Genomic DNA, 26,720 nt, shown 5'->3' with positions numbered 1-26,720 from the left:
GGGGATATAGCAAGAAGGAGGACTCTAGCCCTCAAGGAGCTCACAGTTAATGAGAGGGACAATAAACATAAATACAGTGGAATAAGTATTATACCAGAGGTAACCACAGGATGCTAAGAAAGTATAAAGACATTTTTGTTACAGTATTACCATAAATGTACTGTTCTAAAAGTAACATGCAAACTATTGTGCAAAAATGTTTTTTAGGTACTCCTGAAACAGGATAATACTACACAATTGGTGCAAGATGACCAAGTAAAGGGTCCTTTAAGAGTACGTATTTTGTACAGTTTACAATCTGAAATGATGAATCGTAAATTCATACAGTGATTTATTGGATTTTATATTTGTAGATACACTTTTAAAATGTTAATTAGAAAACAAAAATACAAATAAGGTGTTGTTGTAGAGTTAGTATAAATTACGATATTACAGTGGCTGTATCCTTAGTTTAAGAATGTTAAACATCTTACAGAAGCGTAATTTAATATATGTGAACATGAGTTTCATCTACCTTTTGTTTTGAATTCTTGGACTGAATACTACATTTTGGTTTTCATATTGTTGCTACAGATGTTTAGCTTGATAAGTATAATATACCAGTGTCTGAATCTTCTGTTTTTCTAACTTACCAAGTAAACTATGTTGACTTAATAGTTCAATTTAATGAATACCTACATTATGTTTTCCATCCATTTCTGGCCATTTGTTTATGTTATAAATCTTTGTTATGTCAGAGTACCACTTCAGTTAATATCTGATATACAAAGGTCTGGAAGCTGAAAGAAGGTCAGCTGCTCCATCCCTCTGTCTCCAGGTGAACCTTTATCTAAAAGGTCCCTTAAATACAAATGCTGAATCCAATATTCAATATTTACATGAAAGAAAATTGAAGCTGTTTTTACTGTCCTATGGTTTCTTGGTTCTTACATTCCACAATTTTCTTGAAGGCAGTATCATGTAGTAAAAAAAGCTCTGAATGAGACTGAAAAGACTGGGTTCTCATCCTGGACTCTTTGCAAATTATTCTGTCTTCCTGAACCACAATTTTCAACATGTAAAATAGGGGTAATAATAGCTATCTCACTTAAGCCTAAGCATTTTGAGACTTGAATTGCATGGTAAAGTATGAACACTATAAATGATAAAGACCTAAGCCAATGTAAGGTAGAATTCATAAATAGATATCTTTTTTTAACCCAGGTCATATAGTTGGTACGAGTGATTTGGTTTGTTTAAATTTGGTGATGAAATTTCGATTTTTTGTTTTAGGTTGGAGCCATTGTTGAAACAAGGACATCTGATGGATCCTTTCAGGAAGCTGTTATCAGCAAGTTGACAGATGCTAGTTGGTATACTGTGGGTAGGTAGTTAGGTAACTTAATATAGAGGATTTAATTTGAGGGTTTCATATCTATCTCTCTGTTTTGTAAATTCATTGAATCATTACCTTGGCAGAGAAATATGTGTTCTTTCCTGTCAATTTACTTGATATAGACAGCTAAAATTTTAATGACACCCTGATGGTAAAAAAAAAAAAAACCCAATTATCTCTTTATAGTAACTTGGCCACTTATGGCTATTTCATCCAAGAATGTACTTCTTTTTTAGGTTATTTTGATATTTCCCTTCAAGAAAGTTAAATTATATGGTTATTTTTCTTCCATTAGAAAAGTCAATACAACTTAGTATTGTAAGTCATCAGACTTTTAAACTTTTTCTGGAATTACAATTAAAATTGCATAGTTGCAGTCTTTTATTGTATTGCTGCCTATTTTATATAAGGGTACTATAGAGATTACCACAGAATTTACAGACTAAAAGAATTTGGGCCAGGGTAGATTCAGGCCTAGGTGATCATAGCTTAATTTTTGATTTTCAGTGCAGTCAGGACTCTCCTAGTAACACCTTTCATGAAAGATATATATGCTGCTAATGTGAATTCATTCTTAACATTTCATGCATAAGCTTATACTGGCTTTAAAAAACTTTACTGTAGTGAGTAGCAACAAGTGTCACAGTGCATGTAAATGAAAACCTAAATGTAGTGCCTGTATTGTTGCTGTCATTATGTTGATGAGAATAGCAATAATTAAGATTTCCAAGTCTCCTCTCATTACTTTCAGACTACACAGTCCTGTGGATAACATCCAATTGTTGGCTTTACACTGAACATCTATAGCATTATTTGGTTTTTACATTTATGTCTTGGTATAAAAGATGTAATTATAGTGTTGTGGTTTCCTTGCAGAAGGTAAAGAAATGACCCTTTAGGTTTATTTCTAGTTTACTTGATTTGTTGCTTTGGGTAAACATCATTCATCTGTAGTTGATGCTCAAAGCTGTGAAGAACACGCTTTGGTTGAAAATTGTACTTCCTGTGTCTTACTCTGTGGGTTCTATTAGTAGTAGCAATGTGTTGTATGTACCTAATATTTTCTAACCTATTTTATTCTTAGACCTCCTACAAGTTGGTGTTGGTTCACAATGGTGCTATTATTCTGAATTACATATTTTTACGAGGCTTAATTATGACTGTTGATAGTTGTTAGAGATTTAAAAACTAACCTTAAAATTAACTCTTAGATTTTAAGTGGATATAATTTTGCTATATTAAACAAAGCAGTGGTAAAAATTATAGGAGTTGATATGTGCAGAATCATGGGAAATAATGTGATGCATGTTTGAATACTAATATGCATCCTATTTGGTGCCTAATATCAAGGTTACATTCACAGTACTTGTGAAGTTTTACTGATGTAATGCTTAACACTTCTGCAGCAGCAATACTTTCCAGGTTTTCACATTTTGGATTTTCTGCACCCCAGAATAATCCTTCAATTATGAATAGCAATCTCTGTCCTTTACATGAATGGTACTTTAATATTGATGAAAACTAGTGGCTACTGAGCATTCTCTGTTGTGATTTTCTTTGATAGTTAATAACAGAAGAAATTGTATAATTCTTGTTCTCAAAGAGCTTAGAATCTTAATTGCATATAGTTCATATATTAAGCATTAGTGTACATAAGAATCACTTGGTGCTCATTTGAAAAAACAAGGATTTGAGGACCCCAAATATCTCTAATTTAGTAGGTCTGGGATGGCAACCCAAGAATCTTTCTTTTTTATAAGCACATTGGCTGAATCTAATGCAGTTAGTACACACTTAGAAAAACAGACCACATTTGTAGAAACAGAGACTAATTCAGGGAGAAGAATCCAAAATATTTAAGATTTTTGCATCTGTGTAATGAGAGACAGTGACCAGAAAATTTTAAGATGTTAAGAGGCACTATTGTCTTAAGTATACTCAGTATAGCACTGTGCTATAAAGAATGTTTAGGTATTGAAGGATGTAGGCCACATAAAGAATGGTCCTTATTAAAAGATGGCAAAATAAAATGTGTAATCTCTCACAGGTCACGAACTTTCTATAATTTTCTCTAATTGAGTGACAACTTAATTGCTCTTTTATGGAATTTTTCTTGATTTCTAATTCCTAGCAAAGTGTTATATAGGTAGAATCAGAAAGTATTCAAAGTATTGTTAATGGTCTCGATGTTTTTTCATTCTAAAAGGACTTGAAATTATGTCAGGCTCTTAAAAATGAAACAAAAGGGGATACCATACTGCTGATTTGGATTAAATAAGAGTTATAATTATCAGTGATCAAAAGTTATCTGAGAAACTGTTATTAACTCCTTATATAAATAGGTATTAATTTTTCATATTATAGCTTGAATGACCAATTTTGAAAAAGATTATGGATCTAATATAACTCAATTTAAAAAAATCTAATAATACCTTGCCCTCCAATGTTGAACAATAAATAGCACCAGTTCAGGGATTTTTATGTTTTTTGAGACTTCGAAATATTTCCCCTTCCTATCATAAAACAATGCTTCCTAGCAGTTTATTCATTTGGCAGTTCTTTTCCTTGCATTAAAGATAAGGAATCTATAATGTATGGAAGTATACTGTTATCTGTCCAGCCATTCAGAAGATACCAAAATTGGGATTAGAATTCATATCTCCACCTGAATGTTGCCTTTAATTCCTGACGAATATAACTGTCAGTAAGACATGCTAAAACTGTTCTTTTGCTTTGTTAGAATATAAAAATAACACATTGTATTTGAAAAATAAGAAAAATGTAAAGGAGAAAGTTGCTTTTAATTTAAATAGTTTATATAAAATGTACATAAACACATCATATATCAAGTTTAACACTAAAATCTTTTTGATCATTGATATATTTTTGTGACAAATACTTTTTAAGTTTCTGGATTTTTTTCATACCTTATTATTTTGCACATCAGTTTTATCAGATCTCATGGAAATTCTAAGTTAAAGGAGTAGAGGAGGGTTACATTAACCTGGTGAATGGACTAACTTTTGTAGAATGTGCTGTAGGCTTTTAAGGCTTTTAATTTGATTAGAACTGCTTATGACCAATGTTGTTATAACCAGAATCAACCACAAAATGTTTTCAAAGCCAAGTGGTTATTCCCCTGACTAGAAAATCATTCATTAAGAAAAAAGTACTAAGTAACAAATCTATTTAGTCCTGTGATAGGCTTTAACCCATTGTTTAAATAGCCTTCTGTAAGACTTAACATTCTCATGATATTTTGTTAACATAATTTTACATTTGAATGTTAATTTCTTAAATTTCCAGATTCCTGAAGTTTTTGATCTTAGCTGCTGAGGGGCTTCTGTAGTTATCACAGATGATTTTATGAGCAACAGAACTATTGGTTTTACCTAGGGTATGCATATATTTTTAATTTTAAAGTTTTTACTGTATCACGTGAAATGTCTTGTTGTTACCCATATAAACAGATATAACAATAATACTTATTTCCACGAAGTCAGAATTCTTTTTTTTGTCTATGTTTTGTTTAACAAGATAAAGTTAGAGGGTTTTTAAAAAATTAATTTTTATTATTGAAATATAGTTGATTTACAGTGTTGCGTCAATTTCTGCTGTATAGCAAGGTGATTCAGTTTTACATATGTATACATTCTTTTTCATATTCTTTTCTATTATGGTTTATCACAGGATATTGAATGTAGTTCCCTGTTCTATACAGTAGGACCTTGTTGTTTATCAAGCCAGAATTCTTAACTCTCTTTCCGGTGTTCATTTTATGCTTCTGTTTCTTACCTGTTTGTTAATTCATTTTGATCCTCCCTTAACTAAATTGTAGCTCATAGATGACCCTTCTAATTCTCAATTTCTTTATCTATAAAAGGAATATAGTGATCCCGACCCTGTAGAGGCTGCTGTGAGGATTAGGGCATAGTAGAAGCTTAATAAGTAATAGCCAATTGTATCTTTGGATAGATAAAGTTAATTTACTGTTGTTATTATCTTATTATTCTCTAGCATCTAACAGTGCTATGATAAGAGGTAAATCTTTCGTATTTAGTAGTTAGATTAGATCCCTGTTACTTTTGTTTCTTTGAATTCTAACAGTTTAGGGTCAGGCTCTGTGTATTTGTTTCCATTAGCATTATTTTGTCTCATATGATTAATGTTATAGAGTCTTAGCTTTGTCATTGTCCTCAAATTAGGTTTTAGAATTTGTATGTAATATACTAACAGATACAACTTTTGTAGTATCTGCTCTCTTGCACTCAGTGAATGATCTATTCAAATGCCATTTTTGGCAAGTAAAAGACATTTCATATCTTATAATTATTAAATCCTTATACTCTGACTTTTTTTCTCTTGGCATGCTGTAGTATACACCTTGAACCAAAAATAAGCTTAATATACTATACACACACCAGTTAATTATTTCACTCTTATCAAAATGCCAGAGTCAGTGTTCAATGTCTTCAAATTATGTGTTCTTTAAGATGATATTTCTAACATGGAAGTTATAGAGGAAACTTTTTTTTTGGCCACACCGTGTGGCATGTGAGATCTTAGTTCCCCGACCTGGGATTGAACCTGGGCCCTTGGCAGTGAGAGTGCAGAGTCCTAACCACTGGACTGCCAGGGAATTCCCTAGAGGAAACTTGTAAAAAATAAATTTTATTTATTTATTTATTTATTTATTTTCAGCTGCATTGGGTCTTCCTTGCAGTGTGCGGGGTTCTCACTGCGGTGGCTTCTCTTGTTGCGGAGCATGGGCTCTAGGCGCGTGGGTTTCAGTAGTTGTGGCTCGTGGGCTCTAGAGCACAGGCTCAGTAGTTGTGGCGCACGGTCTTAGTTGCTACGCGGCATGCGGGATCTTCCCAGCCCAGCGCTCGATTCAGTGTCCCCTGCATTGGCAGGCTGATTGTTAACCACTGCGCCACCAGGGAAGCCCTAGATGGAACTTCTTAATGATTTTGATAATCAGGGATGTCATGATTAAATTGGTCCACTATGTTGTTTTCTGTTTGTCTTTCAGAAAATCTTGAGAAGTTATATGGCTCAACAAACTTGTATAAAGTACTCAAATACATACTTTTATGAATTAAAAAAATTCTTAAAATTTTTTTTAAGAGAAACAGAGAAAATTCTGTTTCTCTTTGTTTACTTGAAGTTGGAAGGGGTTCGGTTCCTGTGAAAAAATGTAAAAAGGTTATTTGTACTACAGTTGACTTTGGTCCTTACCTTATTTCTAACCATGGTAAAATTGTGTTGAAGTAAGATTAATTTTTTCCTTCAAAAATCTGATGTATTTCAAGGTGAATATTTTTAAAAAACAAGAACTCAATGTTAAATTGTTGAAATTTCTTAACAGAGCATTTTGATTTGGGGCTGCCAATGATTAATAATAAAACATTGTGGAAAAGATTTTGTTGCATAAATTTGATATTAGTGATATGTCTTATATTCTCATTTTCCTTCCTCACATCTCCACCACTTAAATGTGGTGTATATAGTGTATATGTGTGTGTCCAGTGTCACCATCTTTGGTATTGTAGGCATTAAGGAAGATTGGAACTTTTAAGTTTTATTCGTTAGCATACTTATGGACATTAATAATAACATGAAAAATTATTTTAAGTTTGGTATGATAATTTCATGATTTTGAATTTTTCAAAGAGCAATGGTTTATTTATCAGACTCGATGACACCATATAAATCATAATTGTGATACAAATGTTTAAACCAGTGTTAATCAAGTGTAGATTAGTGATGTAATTGTTGGGGGATGTTATGTTTTATCCTGTCATTGTGTCTGCAGGTGGTCATTAATTTCTGCATCACTGACAGCGTATATAACACAGATGATTTTGCGGAATTATTATGGTTCTTTAAATATGTGCATCAGGAGCTTTTAATATTCCCTGCATTGTCTCCTGCATGGAAGAGAATCTAAACTAGGTGCCTTTAGTCTAAGAGAAGGAACTGACTGAGGTGGATAAATATTGAAGAAGTTGAGTACTCTTACATAGTTGTTTCTACCATGAAAAAAGTTTACGATTCAAAGGCAAAGTTTTTGCTAATAAAGCAGCCCTTTAAAAAAATTAATTGTAATTGTAATTATATAGACAACAAGGTAAAGATTTTAAGATATGAAATCAAGATAACGTAGAATTTTCCTTTTTTTTTTTTTTTTTTTTTTTTTCGGAACACGGGCCTCCAGCGGCCATGGCTTACGGGCCCAGCCGCTCCGCGGCACGTGGGACCCTCCAAGACTGGGGCATGAATCCATGCCCCCCTGCACTGGCAGGCGGACTCTCAACCACTGCGCCACCAGGGAAGCCCAGAATTTTCCTTTCTTAACATTAATCTATTCTGTTAAATTGGAAAAACATTAAAAAATTGAAAAACATGTAGAATTATAAAAATTAGGATTAAATCTTAAAATAATAATCACTTGTTTATGTATGCTTTCCTGTGTATGTGCTTTTTCCATAATATATATAAACATTTGCTGATATGTATACACATTTTAAGTATCAGAGGTAAGGATTCTGTCTTCTTGTATTTTATTTTTTTATAATGCTGGGCATCAGGTATCTTCTGAGAAAATTTTCTTTGTGAATATTAGATGGTAAAATCAGAGTACCTTTCTGGAAAATAAAACCTATAAAATTATCAAAATAATATATATAGCTAGATATATGAAGAGCATTGGTAGTAAATTGTTAAATTCCTTCCCCCCATTTTCTTGAAATATTTACACAGTTTCCAAGTAGTATGATTTCTTTTAAATGTAGTAGAAATAAAAACTTGAGAAAGCTTCTGTGCAATTATGACTTACTTTTTAGAATTAAAAAAATTTTCTTCTTTCTGGTGTTTCAACTTTTATTTCTAAACTTCTTGCATCCTCCTCTAGCAAAAGAAACAAGTTGAATCTTATGAGTTTAGAATTTGGCAACCAGTACTTCTGTTGTATTAGGTTATCACGCAAATAAGTAGAAGCAGTAGAGTGAACCAGCAGCATTACGAGCAGTCAGTTTCTATTTCGAAAAAACCCATAATACTTTCTTTTTTTAAAACCAGGTTTTTGCTGGTTCTTCTAAGATTAAAGGTAATTTATCTGTGCTTTGAGGTTGCTAATGGTTTAAGAAGGTCGTTCTGTAGTGATAGAGATTGAAGAAGTGAATGGAGACACTTAAGCTGTTTGGGGCAGCCACTAACCTGTGTTTGTTTGGTATCTATAGAATGAAAAATGTGTGTATATTTTAAAAGGTTTTGAAGCGTAACTAATGGTTCTTAAGCCCCAGGTAAATAGCAATAAGTGTGCATAAATTCTCTGATATCTTTTGACTATTGCAGTGTTTGATGATGGTGATGAGAGAACATTGAGACGTACCTCACTATGCTTAAAAGGAGAGAGACATTTCGCTGAGAGTGAGGTAGGGTAACATGGATGGACTTTTAAAATTGAACACAGCTACTAATGTAGAAGCAAAAAGTGATTTATTTTTAATTTGTCTGTTTCTTATCCAGACTCTTGACCAGCTTCCATTAACAAATCCAGAGCATTTTGGAACTCCAGTAATTGCAAAGAAGATGAACAGAGGAAGGAGGTCCTCTCTGCCTGTGTGAGTGTTTTCATGTACAGTAACATTACAGTTATCACAACATTAAATAAGTGGTTTTTCTACCGTGGTGAAATTTGTTTGGGTGACCTTTCCACAGCATCCTGTATCATTGTTTTAGACATTTTACGCTGAGTAGACTTTGTTCTCAGTTCTTGGACAAAGTAATAGGAATAATGATCTCAACCCCTTTTTTAAAAAGGCTATTTTTGTTTTGAGTTACTTTGCCAAATTCCTTAATTGATAGGATTATTTTGCTATGTTATATGCGTATATGTGTTTTTTTATTTAGCCTTTTTATTTCAAAAACATTTCAAGTTTAAAAATTGTAAGACTAATACAATAAACTTTCATGTACTTATCATCCAGATTCACTAAATTATTAAAACTTTTGGACACATTTGCTTTATCATTTCCTGTCTTTATATACATATATTATAATTATTTTTTATTTAATAATAATTTTAATTGGTTGAACCATTTAAGAGGAAGTTGCAAGCATCATGACTTCTTACCGAAAATAGTTTATGTAAGAACAAGGACATTCTCTTATATAATCAAAGTATGGTTATCAAATTCAGAACAGATAACATTAATAGAATGCTATTATCAATGCTATTATTTTATAATATATAGTACCTATTTCAGATTTTGCCACTTGTCCCAATAATAGCCTTTATACCATCGCCTGATTCCAGGATTCAGTCCACGATCATGCAATGCATTTAGTTTATGTGGTTCTTAAGTCTCCTTTAATTTAGAAAAGTTCCTCAGCCTTTTTTTGTCTTTTCATGACTGTGACATTTTTGAAGAGTACAGGCCAATTGTTTTGTAGATTTTTCCTCATTGTGGCCTTGTCTGATTGTTTAGTTATCCAGATAGGTTATCTAAATAAACCTCCTGATGTGTTTGGTGAGATCTTTTCCTAACTTGTTGGAGAATTAGAGTTATATTATCTGGAACCTGGCATACATAAAAAGTGGAAGGGCAATCTCTTAAACTGTATTTGGCACAGTGAGTACTTCCTGGTGATTCAGCTTTTGTGTCCCGGCTGGTGGTTGGCATGAGAGTCTAAGTCCAGGTCCTCACTGATCTAGTGAAGTGGACTCAGCGTTACCATGGACAGCGCAGGACCACTTCTTTTGGGCTAGGGAAGTATCCATTTCTTCAATTCCAACTTGCATGAAGAGGCTATTACCCTGGGGTAATGACTGTATCAAAAATGGTTGATGTTAAGATCATGATAAAGTTATTCTAACTTTTAGTAACGAAGATGAAAAAGAAGAAGAAAGTAGTGAAGAGGAAGATGAAGATAAGCGACGTCTCAATGATGAATTATTAGGAAAAGTTGTAAGTGTGATATCTACATCTGAGAAGAGTGAATGGTATCCTGCTTTGGTAAGTATGGTTTCTTTGCAAAGTTAATTAACCATTTAAAGTATTTGTTTAACATGGATTTTAAGAAAGCATTTAAAATATTTTGAGAATGTTACACAAATTTAGTTTGGACTTTATTGCAAAATTGAGCAATCCTACTCAGGTCCCACATACTTCACTGTCTTCTTTTGTTATTTCCTTTATTTAATTCACTGTAACCAAGTATTTATTGAGATCTTTCAGTTTTTCCTTCAAAATGTGTCCAGTGGTCTGTTTTTACTCTGTTCCCATCACCTTTTTTCACCTGATATATAGTACCTACCACCAGCTTCTCTTAACTTGATGCCTGAATGCTTTCTTTACTAAATTCAGACTTATTTTCTAGAAGTAACTTTTATAGAGAAATTTTAAAACATTGATTTAATCGTGAGATAGTCCCATTCTCAAAAAAAAAAAACAAAACCGGCACTGACTCTGCCTATTGAATCAGTTCTGCATTTTTAGATGGATATCTGTGGTCATCCCTAGCTCTTAGTTTGTTTCTCATTTAGTAGTGTAAGCTGTCTACTTAGGCTCTTTCTTAACTGCTCCCTGTGTAAGACACTTCACTCCTCCAGTCCTTTACCCCTTAAATCAATTAGTATTTACTAAGGATTTACAGTGACTTCAGCTTTGCTCTAAGCTCCTTAAGAAAAGAAAGAGGTATGAGACATAACACTCCCTCAAGGAGTTTACTATACACATCTCAAAGACTGTATAGTAGTTGAATATTATATAGTAATTTAAAAAACTTTTGGTGCAGACAGTGGAATAGGACAAAGTTTTATGAAAAGGAAGGGTATACGTAGGCTTTAGAAATGGCAAATCTTGGGTAGATTGGTAGAGAAAACTAACCTTTGCTTACTTGGGAAAGGAATGAGAAGGTATGGGCAAGAGAATTACTTCACAAGAGGAATCAATAGTACTTGGTAATACCTATCTCCCCTTTCTCTTCTTCCTATTCCTCTCCTCTTAACTATGTCTTAAGGCTCAGTTCAGGTCCTACCTTTCCTGCAGACTCTCCCCTAACCACTTTAACATAAGTATGTCCCTTCTTCTCTGAGTTTTGATATCACATATATCTCTAATAATAATTTTGGCACAAAATACCTCCCAAATTAGGTTAGACTCCTTTAAAGAACTGAGGCCTTTTTTTTTTTTTAAGTTTCTATGTGCATGTAAATACATTACTCAATTCCTATGTAGTAGATTTACTTTACATAGGAAAAGTCTGAAAATCCTTTGAACCTTTCAGTTGTATAGGCCAACAAGTAAATGAGTTTGGATTCAGAATACTCAGGTCATAATTTGTCAAGAGATTAAAAAAAATAAAAGCCTTTATTTACTCAACAGGTTTATCATTTCCCAGGTGATAAAATAAAGGATGAGTTAGAGTCAGTGTAAGAATCAATCTTACATTTGATGATTTTAGTGTACTGCAGAGAATAATCCAAGTAACTGTAATATAAAATAGTATACATTCAATATTAGGACTTCTTGTCCTGAGACCTTGCGTTTATTTGAAGGAAATCCAAAAAGAAAAAAAAAAGGAAAAAAAAAAGCCTTCATGAAGCTTTTGAGCTGAGCCTTGAAGGATTTAAAGTTAGTTAGCAGAGCTTCACTAGAGAACTTTCTTAGAAGAAACAGAATAAGTAAGAGGAAAGAAGGGGGTTTGTTCATGAAACTATTTGCTCTGGGACTCCAGTTTGGCTAAATATTAGATGTGAATAGGGTTATAATAGGAAAGAAGACTGGGAAATAATTTGGATCGAGGGCAGAAGGGTCTTTAAAATTTCATCTAAAGAATCTGGACATAGTTCTGCATAGAATTTTTCAGAAGAGTGACATTATTTGAGCTGCATATTTAGGAATGTTAATGAGCAGTGGTATGGTGGATGGATTGTTGTTGAAAGGAGTGGAGGTGATAGGAATCAATTTGGAGGCCATTAGAGTGGTTCACAGGTGAGGTAATTAAGCCTTGGGTTCTGTCTGCTCATCCTTTAAGACTTAAGCCTTTGCCTCCACACATTTTCTCTTCCCAGGTCTGGTTAAATCTTCCACCTAGGTGTTTTTATTGATATTTTATCTTATGCCTAGTTGGTATCACTGTACTTATAGCCTTTGTTATGTTTTTTTTGTATTTACCCTTCCATTTCAGTGTTAGCTCCGTGAGGGCAGACACAGCTATAAAATTAGTCTAGTAATTACCAGCACCTAACAAACAAACAAACAAAAAAAGATTTAATACCATCTGATGTTAAGACAGCTGATACAACTGCCAAGAATTTTTGATTTTCTGGACATAACGCTGCTTAATATGATAGTCATGAGCCGTGTGTGGCTATTTATGTTTAAATTGTAACTTAATTAATATTAAATAGAATTAAAAATTCAGTCTCTCAGTTGAACTGGCCACATTTCAGGTGCTCAGTCCCATGTGATTCCTTGCTGCTATATTGGTCAGTGCCGACAGAGAACATTTCCATCAATGCATAAAGTTCTGTGGTTGGTGCTAGATTACCACAGAGGGGCTAATGTTGAGCAGGTACAGTTCAGCAATTTATTAGTAACCTTTAATGTTTTTAAAATATTAAATTCTGTAAAGAATATACAGAGATTGGTTAGTTACTAATATTAAGACATTTGTTATTTTTAAAAGTTAAGAAATTTAAAAGTTCTTCACTCAGATTTTCTCTGATTTGTTTAACTACTAAAAATTGTACATGCCTTGGTAAGAATGGGAACTTAGGTGCTTATTTTAATCAAATAGCCAGATTTCAAAATTGATCCTGATTTAAGTGCATTTATATAATATGGCATGTCTTCATCATAGATCATACATTTTGTTTTTTGGACAGTAAATGAGTTATTATTTGGCTTAGAATAAATCTTGATATTTTTTAAGTGGTCACATTATGGTTTATATTTCATTAATTATTCATTTAATTATCTAATGACTATGTATATTAAATATCTAGAAAGCCAATATGCTAAAGAAAAATTATAAGGCAATCTTTTGTAAGTAATTTATTATGGTATGGAAGCTGTTGATAGTGAACGTATTTCTTGTCAAATATAATCATTTCAAGAAGTTAGGGGATCCAGAATTGTTATTTTAAAAAATATATTCTTTCTTTGAGTAGGGAAAGTAGTAATCAATCTGCTTTTATTTTATATTTCAGGTAGTATCTCCCAGTTGTAATGATGATATCACAGTGAAAAAAGACCAATGTTTAATTCGGTCATTTATCGATTCTAAATTGTGAGTAATGAATCACTTAATAGTGTTACATTGGGAGAAAAAAATGGAAATCAAGACTTTATTTTTTAAAGTTTAATCATTTCATGAACTGAGAAGTTGTTACCTAATATGTTTTGACTTTTTTGTAATGTAGGTTATTTAAAAAAAATTTTTTTTAATAAATTTATTTATTTTAGTTTTGGCTGCATTGGGTCTTCAGTTGCTGTGCGCGGGCTTTCTCTGGTTGCGGCGGGTGGGTGCTGCTCATTGTTGTGGTGCGCGGGCTTCTCATTGCGGTGGCTTCTCTTGTTGCGGAGCACGGGCTCTAGGCACACAGGCTTCAATAGTTGCAGCACATGGGCTCAGTAGTTGTGGCTCGCGGGCCCTAGAGCGCAGGCTCAGTTGCTGTGGTGCATGGGCTTAGTTGCTCCGCAGCATGTGAGATCTTCCCGGACCAGAGCTCGAACCCATGTCCCCTGCACTGGCAGGCAGATTCTTAACCATTGTGCCACCAGGCAAGTCCCTAAAATTTTTATATAAAAACTGAACAACAATATGTGAGAATAATATTTAAAAAGTTTTAAAGTAAAGCATAGTATTGATTTTCTCTTTAATTGTAAGAATTCTTTTTAAAAAAAATTTATTTAATTAATTAATTTATTTATTTTTGGCTGTGTTGGGTCTTAGTTGCTGCGTGCGGGCTTTCTCTAGTTGTGGCGAGCAGGGGCTACTCTTCTTTGTGGTGCGCGGGCTTCTCATTGAGGTTGCTTCTCTTGTTGCGGAGCAAGGGCTCTAGGTGTGCAGGCTTCAGCAGTTGTGACTCACGGGCTCTAGAGCTCAGGCTCAGTAGTTGTGGTGCACGGGCTTACTTGCTCCCCGGCATGTGGGATCTTCCCAGACCAGGGCTCGAATCCGTGTCTCCTGCATTGGCAGGCAGATTCTTAACCACTGAGACACCAGGGAAGCCCTAATTGTAAGAATTCTTTATTTTTATTATGTGTACTATTTCCTATTATAAAACATGAAATTTACTTTTAATAGAATTTATATTACTAGAATAATTATTTTGACTTTTTTCTGATTAAAAGTCAGATTTTGAACTCCTATAAAAATTAATTTAAAAAAAGGTCAGAGTTTTAGAAACCTTCCTTCACTTCAGCTTTGCTTTGTTTCCAAAAAATGTAAAATTATGTATTTATTGAGTTGTGATTCTCTGTGAAAAATTTGATACCATAATATATCTTACAATAATAAAAATATTTTAATGTTACCATCTATTAAATTCTTCATACTGAACTGAACAGTCAATTTGAGAAATACGAAAGATCAAAATAGACACTATAAGGGAATCACCATGCTGTTATAAACTACCCCATATTGTAGGTAAGAGGGTTGCATAAATTGAAATATTACAAATTTGAGGCTCTCAAATTAGTGTGCTTTGAGTATGTGAATCTTTAGAATTAAGATATTAATTAGCTTTGCCTATATTACCTCTTGCCCTTTATTAAGGATTAGAATATACATGGTCTTTTTAAAACAATTTATAGGTAAAATAATTTTGATTTTGAGATTTATATTTTCTGTGTTAACATGACTCTTTAAGTGATAATTCTTATTTAATAATGGTTTCCCTCCTATTTATTCTTCTCTATAATTAGTTATTCTATAGCAAGAAAGGATATCAAGGAAGTAGACATTCTCAATCTACCTGAATCTGAGCTCTCTGCTAAACCAGGTAAAATAAGGATGAATCAATCCATTATTTCATGATGTGACACTAAATGACAAATTTAGTGGCAAAAGCAAGACTGAATATTTTCTGGTGCCAGTTTAACTGTTTAGAGTTGATATCTACTCTTCTTTAATGCGTTTTTAAAATATCTAGATAAAGTATTTGACCTTAATTCTCTGTATGTTTTATCACTAACATTTCTGACAGTATTCCCTAGAGAAAAATAAACATTAATATAATATTATAACTTATATGTTCAAATTTACTGTATCATTTTAGAAATGACAGCTGAATTTGAATCCAGATCTTCTGACTCTGAATGTCATGGCTTTGTATTATTCTGTGGTGCTAATTCCATAACAACTGCTGAAGTACATTTTTACTTTTAGGGCTGCAGAAAGCAAGCATCTTCTTAAAAACTAGAGTTGTTCCTGATAATTGGAAAATGGATATAAGTGAAATCCTTGAGTCATCCAGTAGTGATGATGAAGTTGGCCCAGCTGAAGAAAATGATGAAGAGAAGGAAAAGGAGGCCAAAAAGGAAGAAGAAGAGATGGTAGGTGAAATTTCATGTTTGTAACATATGAAAACATTTTAATACTCTAAAAAAATACCTTCTTATATTTTCCCTGTGTTAGATTCTTTATATTATTTGTTGCTATCTTTTTCTAGCTCAGCTTTATTTGGAAAAGGGGGAGCTTTCTGGCTTTTAGCTTAGTGGGCAAATCAGAACTAATTTTTAGTGGGTAAGAGATGACAAAGAGGAACTTTTCAGGTTAAATGAGCAGCAAGTGCAAACTTTTTTTTTTTTTTAAATAACATCTTTTCCAAATAACCAAGGAGGAAGGAAATGTAACTTTTAGGTGTATTACATGTGTTAACTCATTTAAATTATTGCCAGATGGAGTAACTGTTATTATTCTATTTTAAAGAGAAAAGTTAGGGTCAGAAAGATAAAATAACTTTCCAAAGATGACACAGCTCAAATGTGGAGAGCAGAGATTTGAACACAGGTCTGGTCTGTCTTAACTTTGAAATCTTACCTCTTTACAGACATTTCACAGTATCTCAAGGATAATGAGGATTAAAAAAATCCTATCTAAATGGAAGAATATTTCATTTGGCAGTTGGATAAATCATAGAAAAGATTTTGATTGTATTTTATAGGTGCTAATGGTTTTCTTTGTAATATCACTGTGTTGTTAAGGATGTATATGTAATTGTAGGAAATCATTCATGAAGTACCTCATAATTGCTTACATGAATATTGCTGTCTATTTTTTCAGCAGTGTTTTGTCAAGTGGGATAAACTGTCCAGTATAGTTTTGGTTGTTATGAGGTAAAGGGGCTTTGGGGCAGACAAAGAGAATGAGTTTACTGAAAAAGACCTATTTTAGCATGAAAAATATTTGCTTGGAAAATGTGGAATATTTGTTTCTGTTTTACATACACAAATAAGAATTTTTGAAACAAAATGAATATACTTGTATGTGATATAGGGCATAAGGTATTTCTTCCCTTTTACTTCCCCTGCAGTATTTGGCTTTTTGCACTCTGAAATCAGAATGGCGGTTCATACTTACAGGCTGCCTACAGAGTTGCCATAGTAACGTGCTGTTGGTTTTAAGTGAGCATGCTCGGAAAGACAGGAAGGTTTTGCAGAGGCTTGGCGGGTTGCCAGTGGAGGTTTGCCAGATGCTTTGAAATGGGCTGTCTTTCTTTTCCTTTCATGTAATGTCTGATTTTTATGTGGAAGAGAATGTAAGTAGTGCTGTATAACCCTGCGGATGCTATGCCCTAAGAGGGAAAGCAAATATTGCAAGTCAGACTGAAAAATGTTCAGATACTGTACTGATTAAGTAGAAGGGGAATCTAACCATTTTACATGTGAAAGAAAATGCAGCATATAGGTAAGATTTTTTTTATATATTACCATTTTGATTGCCAAAAATGAGGTTAAAGAATTTTAGGTATTGATGATTTGGCTGATGTGGTAAGACTTGTAACCAAGCGTAATTGTTTCATGTAAAAGAGACAGTAGGAGTCTATTTTTAGAATATCAGAGAATGAAGGCTATTTTTCTGAAACATAAGATCGATTTTGAAATGAAAATGATAATGACAGTTTGGAAAAATTGGGGATTTAAAGTCTGAATATTAAATGTGATTTTTGTATTTTATCTGTATTTATTTATAGATTATATGTTTTCAGGGTAAATAGGCCACATTTTCAGGGTGTGAACTGTTGCAGTCTGGTTTTGCTTTTTTTTTTTTTTCTAAATTAACATTGAAGTTAGGATCTTATATTGCCAAATACTGAAATACATAGTCTCTTGATTTTTGCTAATACTTTTAATTTGTATCCCTTTCAAAATTGCATTTTCCCTGATCCCCACCCCCCCAAAAAACCTGAAATTTTAAACAAAGAGGGTTAAAAAGGCTGTGTAGTAAGGGTAGAGAGTATGGCTGTAAAATAGTAAGTAGTAAATAGTGGTCTTATTATAGCTATTAATTTTGTAAAAGTCATAATGTTTTATTTAAGCTGTGAGTAAATGTTAGTAAAAAAAGAATGAAGAGCAGAGGCAAGCTCTGTTACCTATTGTTTGCAGGTAGTAAGTAAAGAAATTTAAAAAGGTAAGGACCTTTGTAAGGATAGTATCTTCTTAAAATGTAGTACTTAAATTATGAACTGTTAAAACTAAGTGAACCAAGATGCTTTTCATCTACTAAAGAAAAAAAAGCACAATCGCAAAATGTAGTCACTGATTATATGATTATTTAAAACTATTTTTCAGATATTCATTTTCATGCATATACTTTATTGAATTACCCAATAGAAACTAATTTCCTCTTTTTCTCTGGCTGTACAAGTAGATTTTCTTGAGTGAAATTTGGTTGCTTTAGAAAAAAAAAAATCAGCTGCATTTCTTGCTCTTGGATTTAAGATTTAGATGCTGAATCATTCTAACCTGTCTTGGACAGTAATTTTTAAAAATTTGATATATTGTAAAACTGAAAAGCAGTTTAATCTATATTTAGCAAAGGAAAAAAATGAATATGGTATAAAATGAATTAAAATCTGATAAGCCAGGGCCTACCTGGCTTAGTCATTACAGGCCTTTACTATATAAGTGAGGCTAAGCTGTTGTATTTACATTACAGATCCTATTCTTCCCAAAATGTAATTATGCTATGCTTTCCATGAGGATTTAATGTTGCTTGACAATGATCAAAAAGATCTTTTATAATATTCTATAAACCACTGTAACAATACTTTAGCCAGCCATTTGGTGTTTGTAAATTTTATGCAGTAGAATCATACAAGTGTTAGATACTTCTGCAATACTAATGGGCAGTGGACATTGTTTTTATGTTTGATACTTTGAGTACCCTAACATAGCCATAATAAGGAGATTTGAGATTTATTGTGGAGGAGCATCTTTTATACTTAATATTATTTTGAATTCCTAAGCATTGGTAGTTCAGTATTTGAGCACAAGAAATATATTTCATACTATTACTGGGTAGGAGGAGACTTGAGAGTCTGACAGGAAGTAGGTCCTACCTATATTGATGACTCTACATTTTAAGTCATTGATAATTATATTGAAAAAGGTTCTGGAGGATATTTTTGTGGGTATTACTTAAATGTCTTTTGTTAGGATATTTTTATATTAGAAAAGATATTACTGAATTTCCTTTTGAGTTTTGAAATTGATTGAAAAGTTCATGTAAACATAAACAATGATGTCAGGTATTCATTTACTCTTGACTTATATTCACTTTGGATGAATGTAGAAACGTTGTCTAAGGGTAAAATAAATAGGTGAATGTTTAGAAGACTGAATATCACGTGGGAATTTGACTAGTCTTAGTTCTTTTATCCTTTTGGTTTGCTATAGGTAGGCTTATATGTTGGGCCCTTTCAAAAATCTCCTCTAATCTCATATTTAGTAATGAAAATTAGAATTTAGTGAATTTTTATAAGAAATGCTCTTTTTTGGGCTTCCCTGGTGGTGCTGTGGTTGAGAATCCGCCTGCCGATGCAGGGGACACGGGTTCGTGCCCCAGTCCGGGAAGATCCCACATGCCGCGGAGCGGCTGGGCCCGTGAGCCATAGCCGCTGAGCCTGCGCGTCCGGAGCCTGTGCTCCGCAAGGGGAGAGGCCACAACAGTGAGAGGCCCGCATACCGGAAAAAAAAAAAGAAATGCTCTTTTTTGTTTAGAAGTATTGACACCCATTTCTCCAGTCGTTGAATTTCTAGGGATCACTGTTAATTTAATTCCTAGGATTACATTCCCCTATTATAAAAATCATAAGTGCTTGAGCTTTTTAACTCATCGAAATGTGAGTTTTTTTAATGTTTAAATCAAGTGTTATTTTTGTGTATTTATGCCTTTTTGTAGATCAACCACGAAGGCATTTGTTAGTGATCATTCAAGATCACTTTGGGTATAAACCTATAGTAAATGCTTGATAACTCAGGAAAATCATGTTAAGTCAATAAAGTTTACAGAAAATTGAAAGGCAGTGTTAGTATTTTAGGTATATCTAGTCACTCCCGCTGCCAGTCAGGTGTTTCTGAGCAGACCCTATAAAGCCAGCCTTCAATGAATAACTGAGGCTTTAGCTTGCATTCAAATGTAATGACTTATCTGCTAAGGTCTTAAAGTGTAGCCTGTTAAATAAGCAAGCAAAAATGTCCTAATGTCTTTAGCAAAACCTTTCTTCACAGTGTTAGCATAAGACTCTAACCAAATTAGGATCACCTAATCAGATTAATGAGGACTGCACGTCTGTACACACAAATACACCTACATTTTAATGTACTTATGGAAAAAGGTATTTTATAGTTGTGGTAGTAAGACTGATTTTAAAACCTTACATTTGATAGCATGTGAACCACATTTTGATGACTGAAAGTAAGATGTATGTACCTTTTAAAATGGGGGGGGGGAAGATTACTCATTTGTTATAGGCAGGTTGTTTGTAAACTGTTTTGTGAAATTATAAAACAGTGTCTTACCACATACTGAGTATATTAGGCATGACATGTGGTTTCTGAAATTTTCTGTTTAAGTGTACACAACAGAGAAGAATGGTACCACTCTAAATTTTATGATTAACAAATTTCACTGGGCCTTCAATACTATTGGTCGGTTCTCAGTTTCTATAATCTAATCATTATCTCCTCCATTAAGCCGGCAACCCTACCCCCACTCCACTCACTTTGGAAAGAAAGTAGGAGCTTCAAATTGGGAGCCAGCTCTAAACCCCACCTGCCTGCTCTCCTTCCCTTAATGTACAATTGATAGTATGTTGTCCTCTTCTGTAAGATGAGTCCCTCTTTTTAAGCTCTGGATCTCATTCCCTTCTTTCTTGTCTTAGACTGTGAAGTATCTCTTTTCTTTCCAGCATCTTTAATCTATTCCTTTCTGTTGTATCCTTCTTACCAGCTTTTAAAAACATGCTTACATCTCTTCCAACCTTCTGGCAACCTGTCCAGATGCCTTCCACCAACTCTTCCACCTTATGGCCAGATTGCTCAGAGGTATATACACTGTTCTATTTCCTGACACTACCACCCTGCCCCCTGTTCACTCTTAATTCATTGTAGTGCATCTTGTACTTCCACCACACCTAAAACAACTTAACTAAGGTCACCAGTGACCTCCAACAAATTTTTGTGCCAAGTCCAACAAGTTTTTGTCATGATTTCATTTGACTCCTTAGTAGGTATTCAGCATCTTTGACATGCTTACCTTCTTAAATCACCTGACATACATGACATTACATTTTTTTCTGGTTTACTTCCTAACTAAATGATGTAATGACTTCAAATCTATATGTGCATCAAAGATATCTCTTATGTCTCTTCTTAACTCCAGACATTTATATTAAAATTCCAATGAGGATTTCTTCATATTTTCAAAGTCCTCAAACTCTATATGTGCAAGACTGCACTCATCTTTTTCCCCAAACCTGTCCTTTCCCTGTTTGTTCCTAATCCACTTGAATAGAAGCACCATCCACCCAGTTACTCAAGCTAGATAAATGGAAGTCACCTTAATCCTCTCACTCTTGCCTCCCTATCCAATGAGACATCAGATCCTGTCTCTTCTGCTTACTTTAGAGCTCTCAAATTTGCCCACTTCCCTCAGTTTCTACCCTCTGTCACCTTAGTTCAAGCCACTCTTCTCTTCTCTTTCACCTAGCTAGACTGGTGCAGTAGCAACTTGTTCTTTACATGTCCATGCTTTCCCTACTCCAGTCTGTTCCTCTGTACTGCATCGAAGTAGGTTTTTTAAAACTAGAAATATAAAAATGAGATTCCTCTTGGAATAAATTAATTTTAGGGCACAAAAATAAAAATAAATACCAGTCATTGACGATAAAACTGTGACTAAAATCAGCATGTCTTTAACTTCATGGAACTTATTGAGCACTTATAACATGTTGAAACTTTGAGGGCTACAAACATGAATAACCTAAAGTAAAAAAAAAATCTCAGCATTAATACCTCTCTCTCCCTCTCCCATGCTCTCTTTCTTTCTGCTGCAGGGGGAGGGGTCGTCTTTCCATCATCAGGTGGCAAGACTAATTCAGGCATTGACCCTCTCTCTGTGGACTGTGACAGTAGCTCCCCTTTCCCTTCCAATCCAGCAAGCTCAGAGAACTTTTAAAAATACAAATCTGACCTAATTCCTCTCTAGCTCTCTCAAACCTCACATCTACCCAGAGTGTCCAGTTCTGATTCTCTAACATATCATTACTAAGTCCTTTCCTAATCACAGCCTGCCTTTGCAAGCCTCATGTTTATGCTGTTTGCTCTTGTTCCCGGGCTGTATGCTCTTCACATTCTGAGGCTTTCCCTACTATTACCACCATCACTGCACCCCCAGCAGAACCATTCATCCCCTCACCTTGCTTCTGTTTTCTTTTATGTATTTTACAACACTTATCACATTTTGTCGAATTGGCTGGTTTTACATTTCTATACCTCCTGCCAGACTTGAGGGCCAAAAGTGTCTTCTGATTTGAATTGCAATACTTTTGCAAAAGTCTGTGATTCATGGTAACTATCAAAAATGTTTGGGCTTCCCTGGTGGCGCAGTGGTTGAGAGTCCGCCTGCCGATGCAGGGGTCACGGGTTCGTGCCCTGGTCCGGGAAGATCCCACATGCCGCGGAGCAACTAAGCCCGTGAGCCATGGCCGCTGGGCCTGCGCGTCCGGAGCCTGTGCTCCGCAACGGGAGAGGCCACAGCAGTGAGAGGCCCGCATACCGCAAAAAAAAAAAAAAAAAAAAAAAAAAAAAAAAAAATGTTTGAGCTGTATTCGAAGGCATAGTGTCCAAAGTCAGAAAATATATAATCTAGTAGTAGATAGATATACAACTACTATAATACTAGGAAGTTATACTCCTGCTAACTAAAATTGTAAGTTTCTTAAAATTATGATCATATTCATGCCTCTTGTATATCCTTAGCCCCCTTCCCCGCCCTGGCATTTTACGGGGTGCATAGTTACTCTTCACGTCCTTGACTAAACGAAGGGAAGAAGGCTCATCAGCAGTCTAGTGGGCTCTACCTCCCATTATTATAGCCCTCTCGCACTTCAAAACCTTTGAGGGATGAAAAATCCTCTTGGCTCCCGACCAGGAGAGCGACCCTGCGGTATTGTGATAGCAAGCACAGCCCCCATACAAAAGTCATAAAGACAGAGTCTTCTAGTTGGAGGCATTTTCTCCCATGTGCAATTTTACTCTAAGGTGACTAACAAGACAGCTGTTTTTTTTTTAAAAAAATGATTGTGAAGAATTACTTATTGTAAGAGATTAAGCAATTTTGAGTTTTGCGAAGACCAATCAGGTAAATTTAAAACTTTGTTTATAGTGTCATCTTTTTTTTTAATTGAAATAAATTTCCTTTCAAGCAGGCAGTTGTTTTTAAGTAGAATTCTTTATTCATTTATATCTTGTTTTTACACCTGATGACTGCATTCTGAACTTAAAATTTTATGGCTATAGTTTCTCATGGCACTTAAAACACTCTTGACATCCACTAACTTTTAATTCCAGTGAATTTAAACTACCAATTTTTATCTATAAAACTATATTCTTTTTTTTTTTTTTTTTTTTTGCGGTATGCGGGCCTCTCACTGTTGTGGCCTCTCCCGTTGTGGAGCACAGGCTCCGGACGCACAGGCCTAGCGGCCATGGCTCACGGGCTTAGTTGCTCCGCGGCATGTGGGATCTTCCCGGACCAGGGCACGAACCCGTGTCTCCTGCATCGGCAGGCGGATTCTCAACCACTGCGCCACCAGGGAAGCCCTATAAAACTATATTCTTAATCATTAAGAATTTATCAAATGTTTGGTAAAACCTTAATAAATACCTAATTTGCAATTGATGGGTTCATTTTGTTTACTTGCTTTTGGAAGAAACTTTGATTTCAAACCAGTGCTTTTTAAAAACAATTGCTTTTATATATACTGGATATACAACAGTCTTCTTTGAATTCTGTAAGATCATAAATCTAAAAATGAGGTGTTAGGGTTTCCCTGGTGGCGCAGTGGTTGGGAGTCTTCTTGCCGATACAGGGGACATGGGTTCGTGCCCCGGTCCGGGAGGATCCCACATGCCGCGGAGCGGCTGGGCTCATGAGCCATGGCCACTGGGCCTGCGAATCCAGAGCCTGTGCTCCGTAACGGGAGAGGCCACAGCAGTGAGAGGCCTGCGTACCGCAAAAAAAATAAAATTAAAAAAAATAAAATAATAATAAAAATGAGGTGTTAGTCTGAGGAGAGACTATTGTGATTATGAGGGACAGGCAAAGCATAGAGCCAGTCTGGTATAAGTTGTTTTTGTTTATTTCCCCATACCAGAAGTCCTTACAATTAGTATCTGAAATGGTTCTTAGACTACCAGATTAATCTTTTCTTGAGTTAACTCATTGGCAGTTGTTTTTACAACCTTGTAAAAGCAAAATTTTTTAATTCACTTGAGGAAAAAATTGCCATCTCTTGATCTGAGTATTTAGTAAAGACCTCTATTAACTGTAGTGATTATTAAGTCTGTATGTATATTGCTAACTATTAAGTCTCTATATTGCTAATTTTTGAGGCTTACTAGAACTTTGACTTAAGTTTCTTAATATTTTGTTAAACTGAAAGTACTCCGATGCTATAAGTCATTCTTAATGAATGTACTGAAAGAAGAAAAAAGACTGTACTGAGGGAAAGACTTCTCCCTTGATTGCCTCATGCTTTTTTAATTATATATTTTAATTGACCTTGATTGCCTCATTTTTTTAAATATATTTTAATTAACTACATGTTTATTGATCTTGGCTATATTATTAGCTGTTAAAAACTTAAAAAAATTTTTTTACTCTCTGGATTTGTGAGCACTCAATATTTATTGCTTGACAGTTGCCTTTGCTTTGAATATGGCTTTGAAAGACAAAAGTCTGAATTCTTGTTTTGGAACATGGAAAAATAGTAGTACTCTGGGGCTTCCCTGGTGGTGCAGTGGTTAAGAATCCGCCTGCCAATGCAGGGGACACGGGTTCGAGCGCTGGTCCTGGAAGATCCCACATGCCGCGGAGCAGCTAATCCTGTGTGCCACAACTACTTAGCCTGTGCTCTGGAGCCCACGCGCCACAACTACTGAGCCCATGCGCCACAACTATTGAAGTGCGCGCGCCTAGAGCCCGTGCTCCGCAGCAAGGGAGGCCACCGCAATGAGAAGCCCGCGCACTGCAACGAAGAGCAGCTCCTGCTTACTGCAACTAGAGAAAGCCCGCGGGCAACAATGAAGACCCAATGAAGCCAAAAATAAATAAATTAATCTATTTTTTTAAAAAAGTAGTACTCTGAAATTAAATTATGGTAATTTATATGAAAGAAATATATCAGTGTTTTCTTTGTCTCTCCATAGTATTGTTAAACTTCAAGAATTTTCCCAAATATTAATTTATAAGTAGTCTATCAGAAAAGGAAATATTTTATTAAAATCCCAAATTCATTTGTTTGCATAAGAAGAAATCATTAGGTTTATCTAATTAGTAAAATGTAACGCACAAATAGGTATTTGTAGGAATAGTTGTTTCTGTATGAATGTTTCCATTAGTTTTTTTTTTTCCAGAGAACTAAATTGTAGTATCTAGTTTCCTTCCCTAAGAAATAATTTTCATTGTTCTATTTTAAGGGGTTGCAAAGTCAAGTACAGAGGCCCGGCAAGAAATGCAAATGAGAAAAGCAGGCTACTGTGATACAAGAGGGGCTGGTGGAGTCTGGGACAAAATAAAATTTATATGGCTCATTTACATGCATTTAAATTTCTTTAAAACATTGTGCTATCCAACCAAAAAACCTTTGCCATGCGACTTCGCAGCCTCTGGTTTATATTCATTCATTCAGTAGTAACAAAATTTTAATATTGGTATGTGTATTATTTTAAAATAATAAATACATGTGTAATTATTACGCTCATCTATCGGTATATTCCTATGGGCCACATGGTATTTTGAGGATTTTTTAAAAAACACCAGGGCTTCTCTGGTGGCGCAGTGGTTGAGAGTCTGCCTGCCGATGAAGGGAACATGGGTTCATACCCCGGTCCGGGAAGATCCCACATGCCGCGGAGCGGCCGGGCCCGTGAGCCATAGCCGCTGAGCCTGGGCATCCGGAGCCTGTGCTCCACAACAGGAGAGGCCACAACAGTGAGAGGCCCGCGTACCACCAAAAAACAAAACAAAACACCAGATGAGGTGAAAACACTCTCACCACATTCCTAAACCTTTTCCTCATGGCTAATCTTAGTCCCCACAGTGATAATTAACGGGAAGGTTCAAGTGATAAAATGGGGTGAAGAGTAGAGATTGTGTATCTTGACAGTTGCATCAAACCAGCTCTATCAAAAATAAATTAAAATATGGTGTTGTAGGCTTTTGAGAAAAATTCATATTTTCTGGCTTCATTGAAATTTTATCCCCTTACCTTGGGTTCCCAAAACAGAAACAAGACATTGTGTCTCCGATTCATTGTTCTGTATATTTATATATTTTATCTTTACAGCCTGAGGAAGAACCTGATCCTGAAGAGAGGGACAGCTTCCTTCAACAGCTTTATAAGTTTATGGAAGACAGAGGTATTTTCATGCTTATTATTTAAAAGCAGGCATTTCTGGGAATTCCCTGGTAGTCCAGTGGTTAGGACTCAGCATTTTCACTGCTCAGGGCCCAGGTTCAATCCCTGGTCTGGGAACTAGTGCGGCATGGCCAAAAAAAAAAAAAAAAAAGTAGACATTTCTTTTACTGTTTTATATTCTAG

At 34.7% G+C, this 26,720-nt stretch overlaps 1 protein-coding gene across 2 annotated transcripts in view; it reads left to right on the top strand.

The window, feature by feature from the left end:
* The window catches only part of ARID4A (AT-rich interaction domain 4A), a 61,205-nt gene that overhangs the window by 5,190 nt on the left and 29,295 nt on the right, over nucleotides 1-26,720 (top strand). For both annotated transcript variants that reach the window (XM_067028418.1, XM_059059637.2), the window contains exons 4-12: nucleotides 208-273; nucleotides 1,273-1,363; nucleotides 8,732-8,811; nucleotides 8,906-9,000; nucleotides 10,263-10,395; nucleotides 13,596-13,675; nucleotides 15,316-15,392; nucleotides 15,779-15,945; nucleotides 26,466-26,538. In XM_067028418.1, the coding sequence (XP_066884519.1) occupies nucleotides 208-273; nucleotides 1,273-1,363; nucleotides 8,732-8,811; nucleotides 8,906-9,000; nucleotides 10,263-10,395; nucleotides 13,596-13,675; nucleotides 15,316-15,392; nucleotides 15,779-15,945; nucleotides 26,466-26,538 (862 nt within the window). The remainder of the gene's footprint in view (nucleotides 1-207; nucleotides 274-1,272; nucleotides 1,364-8,731; nucleotides 8,812-8,905; nucleotides 9,001-10,262; nucleotides 10,396-13,595; nucleotides 13,676-15,315; nucleotides 15,393-15,778; nucleotides 15,946-26,465; nucleotides 26,539-26,720) is intronic.

The sequence above is a fragment of the Kogia breviceps genome, chromosome 3, assembly GCF_026419965.1.
Source record: "Kogia breviceps isolate mKogBre1 chromosome 3, mKogBre1 haplotype 1, whole genome shotgun sequence".
NCBI classification, from domain to species: Eukaryota; Metazoa; Chordata; class Mammalia; order Artiodactyla; family Physeteridae; genus Kogia; species Kogia breviceps.
Note: the sequence above shows the minus strand (reverse complement) of the source record. Positions and strands in the feature narration are given on the sequence as shown.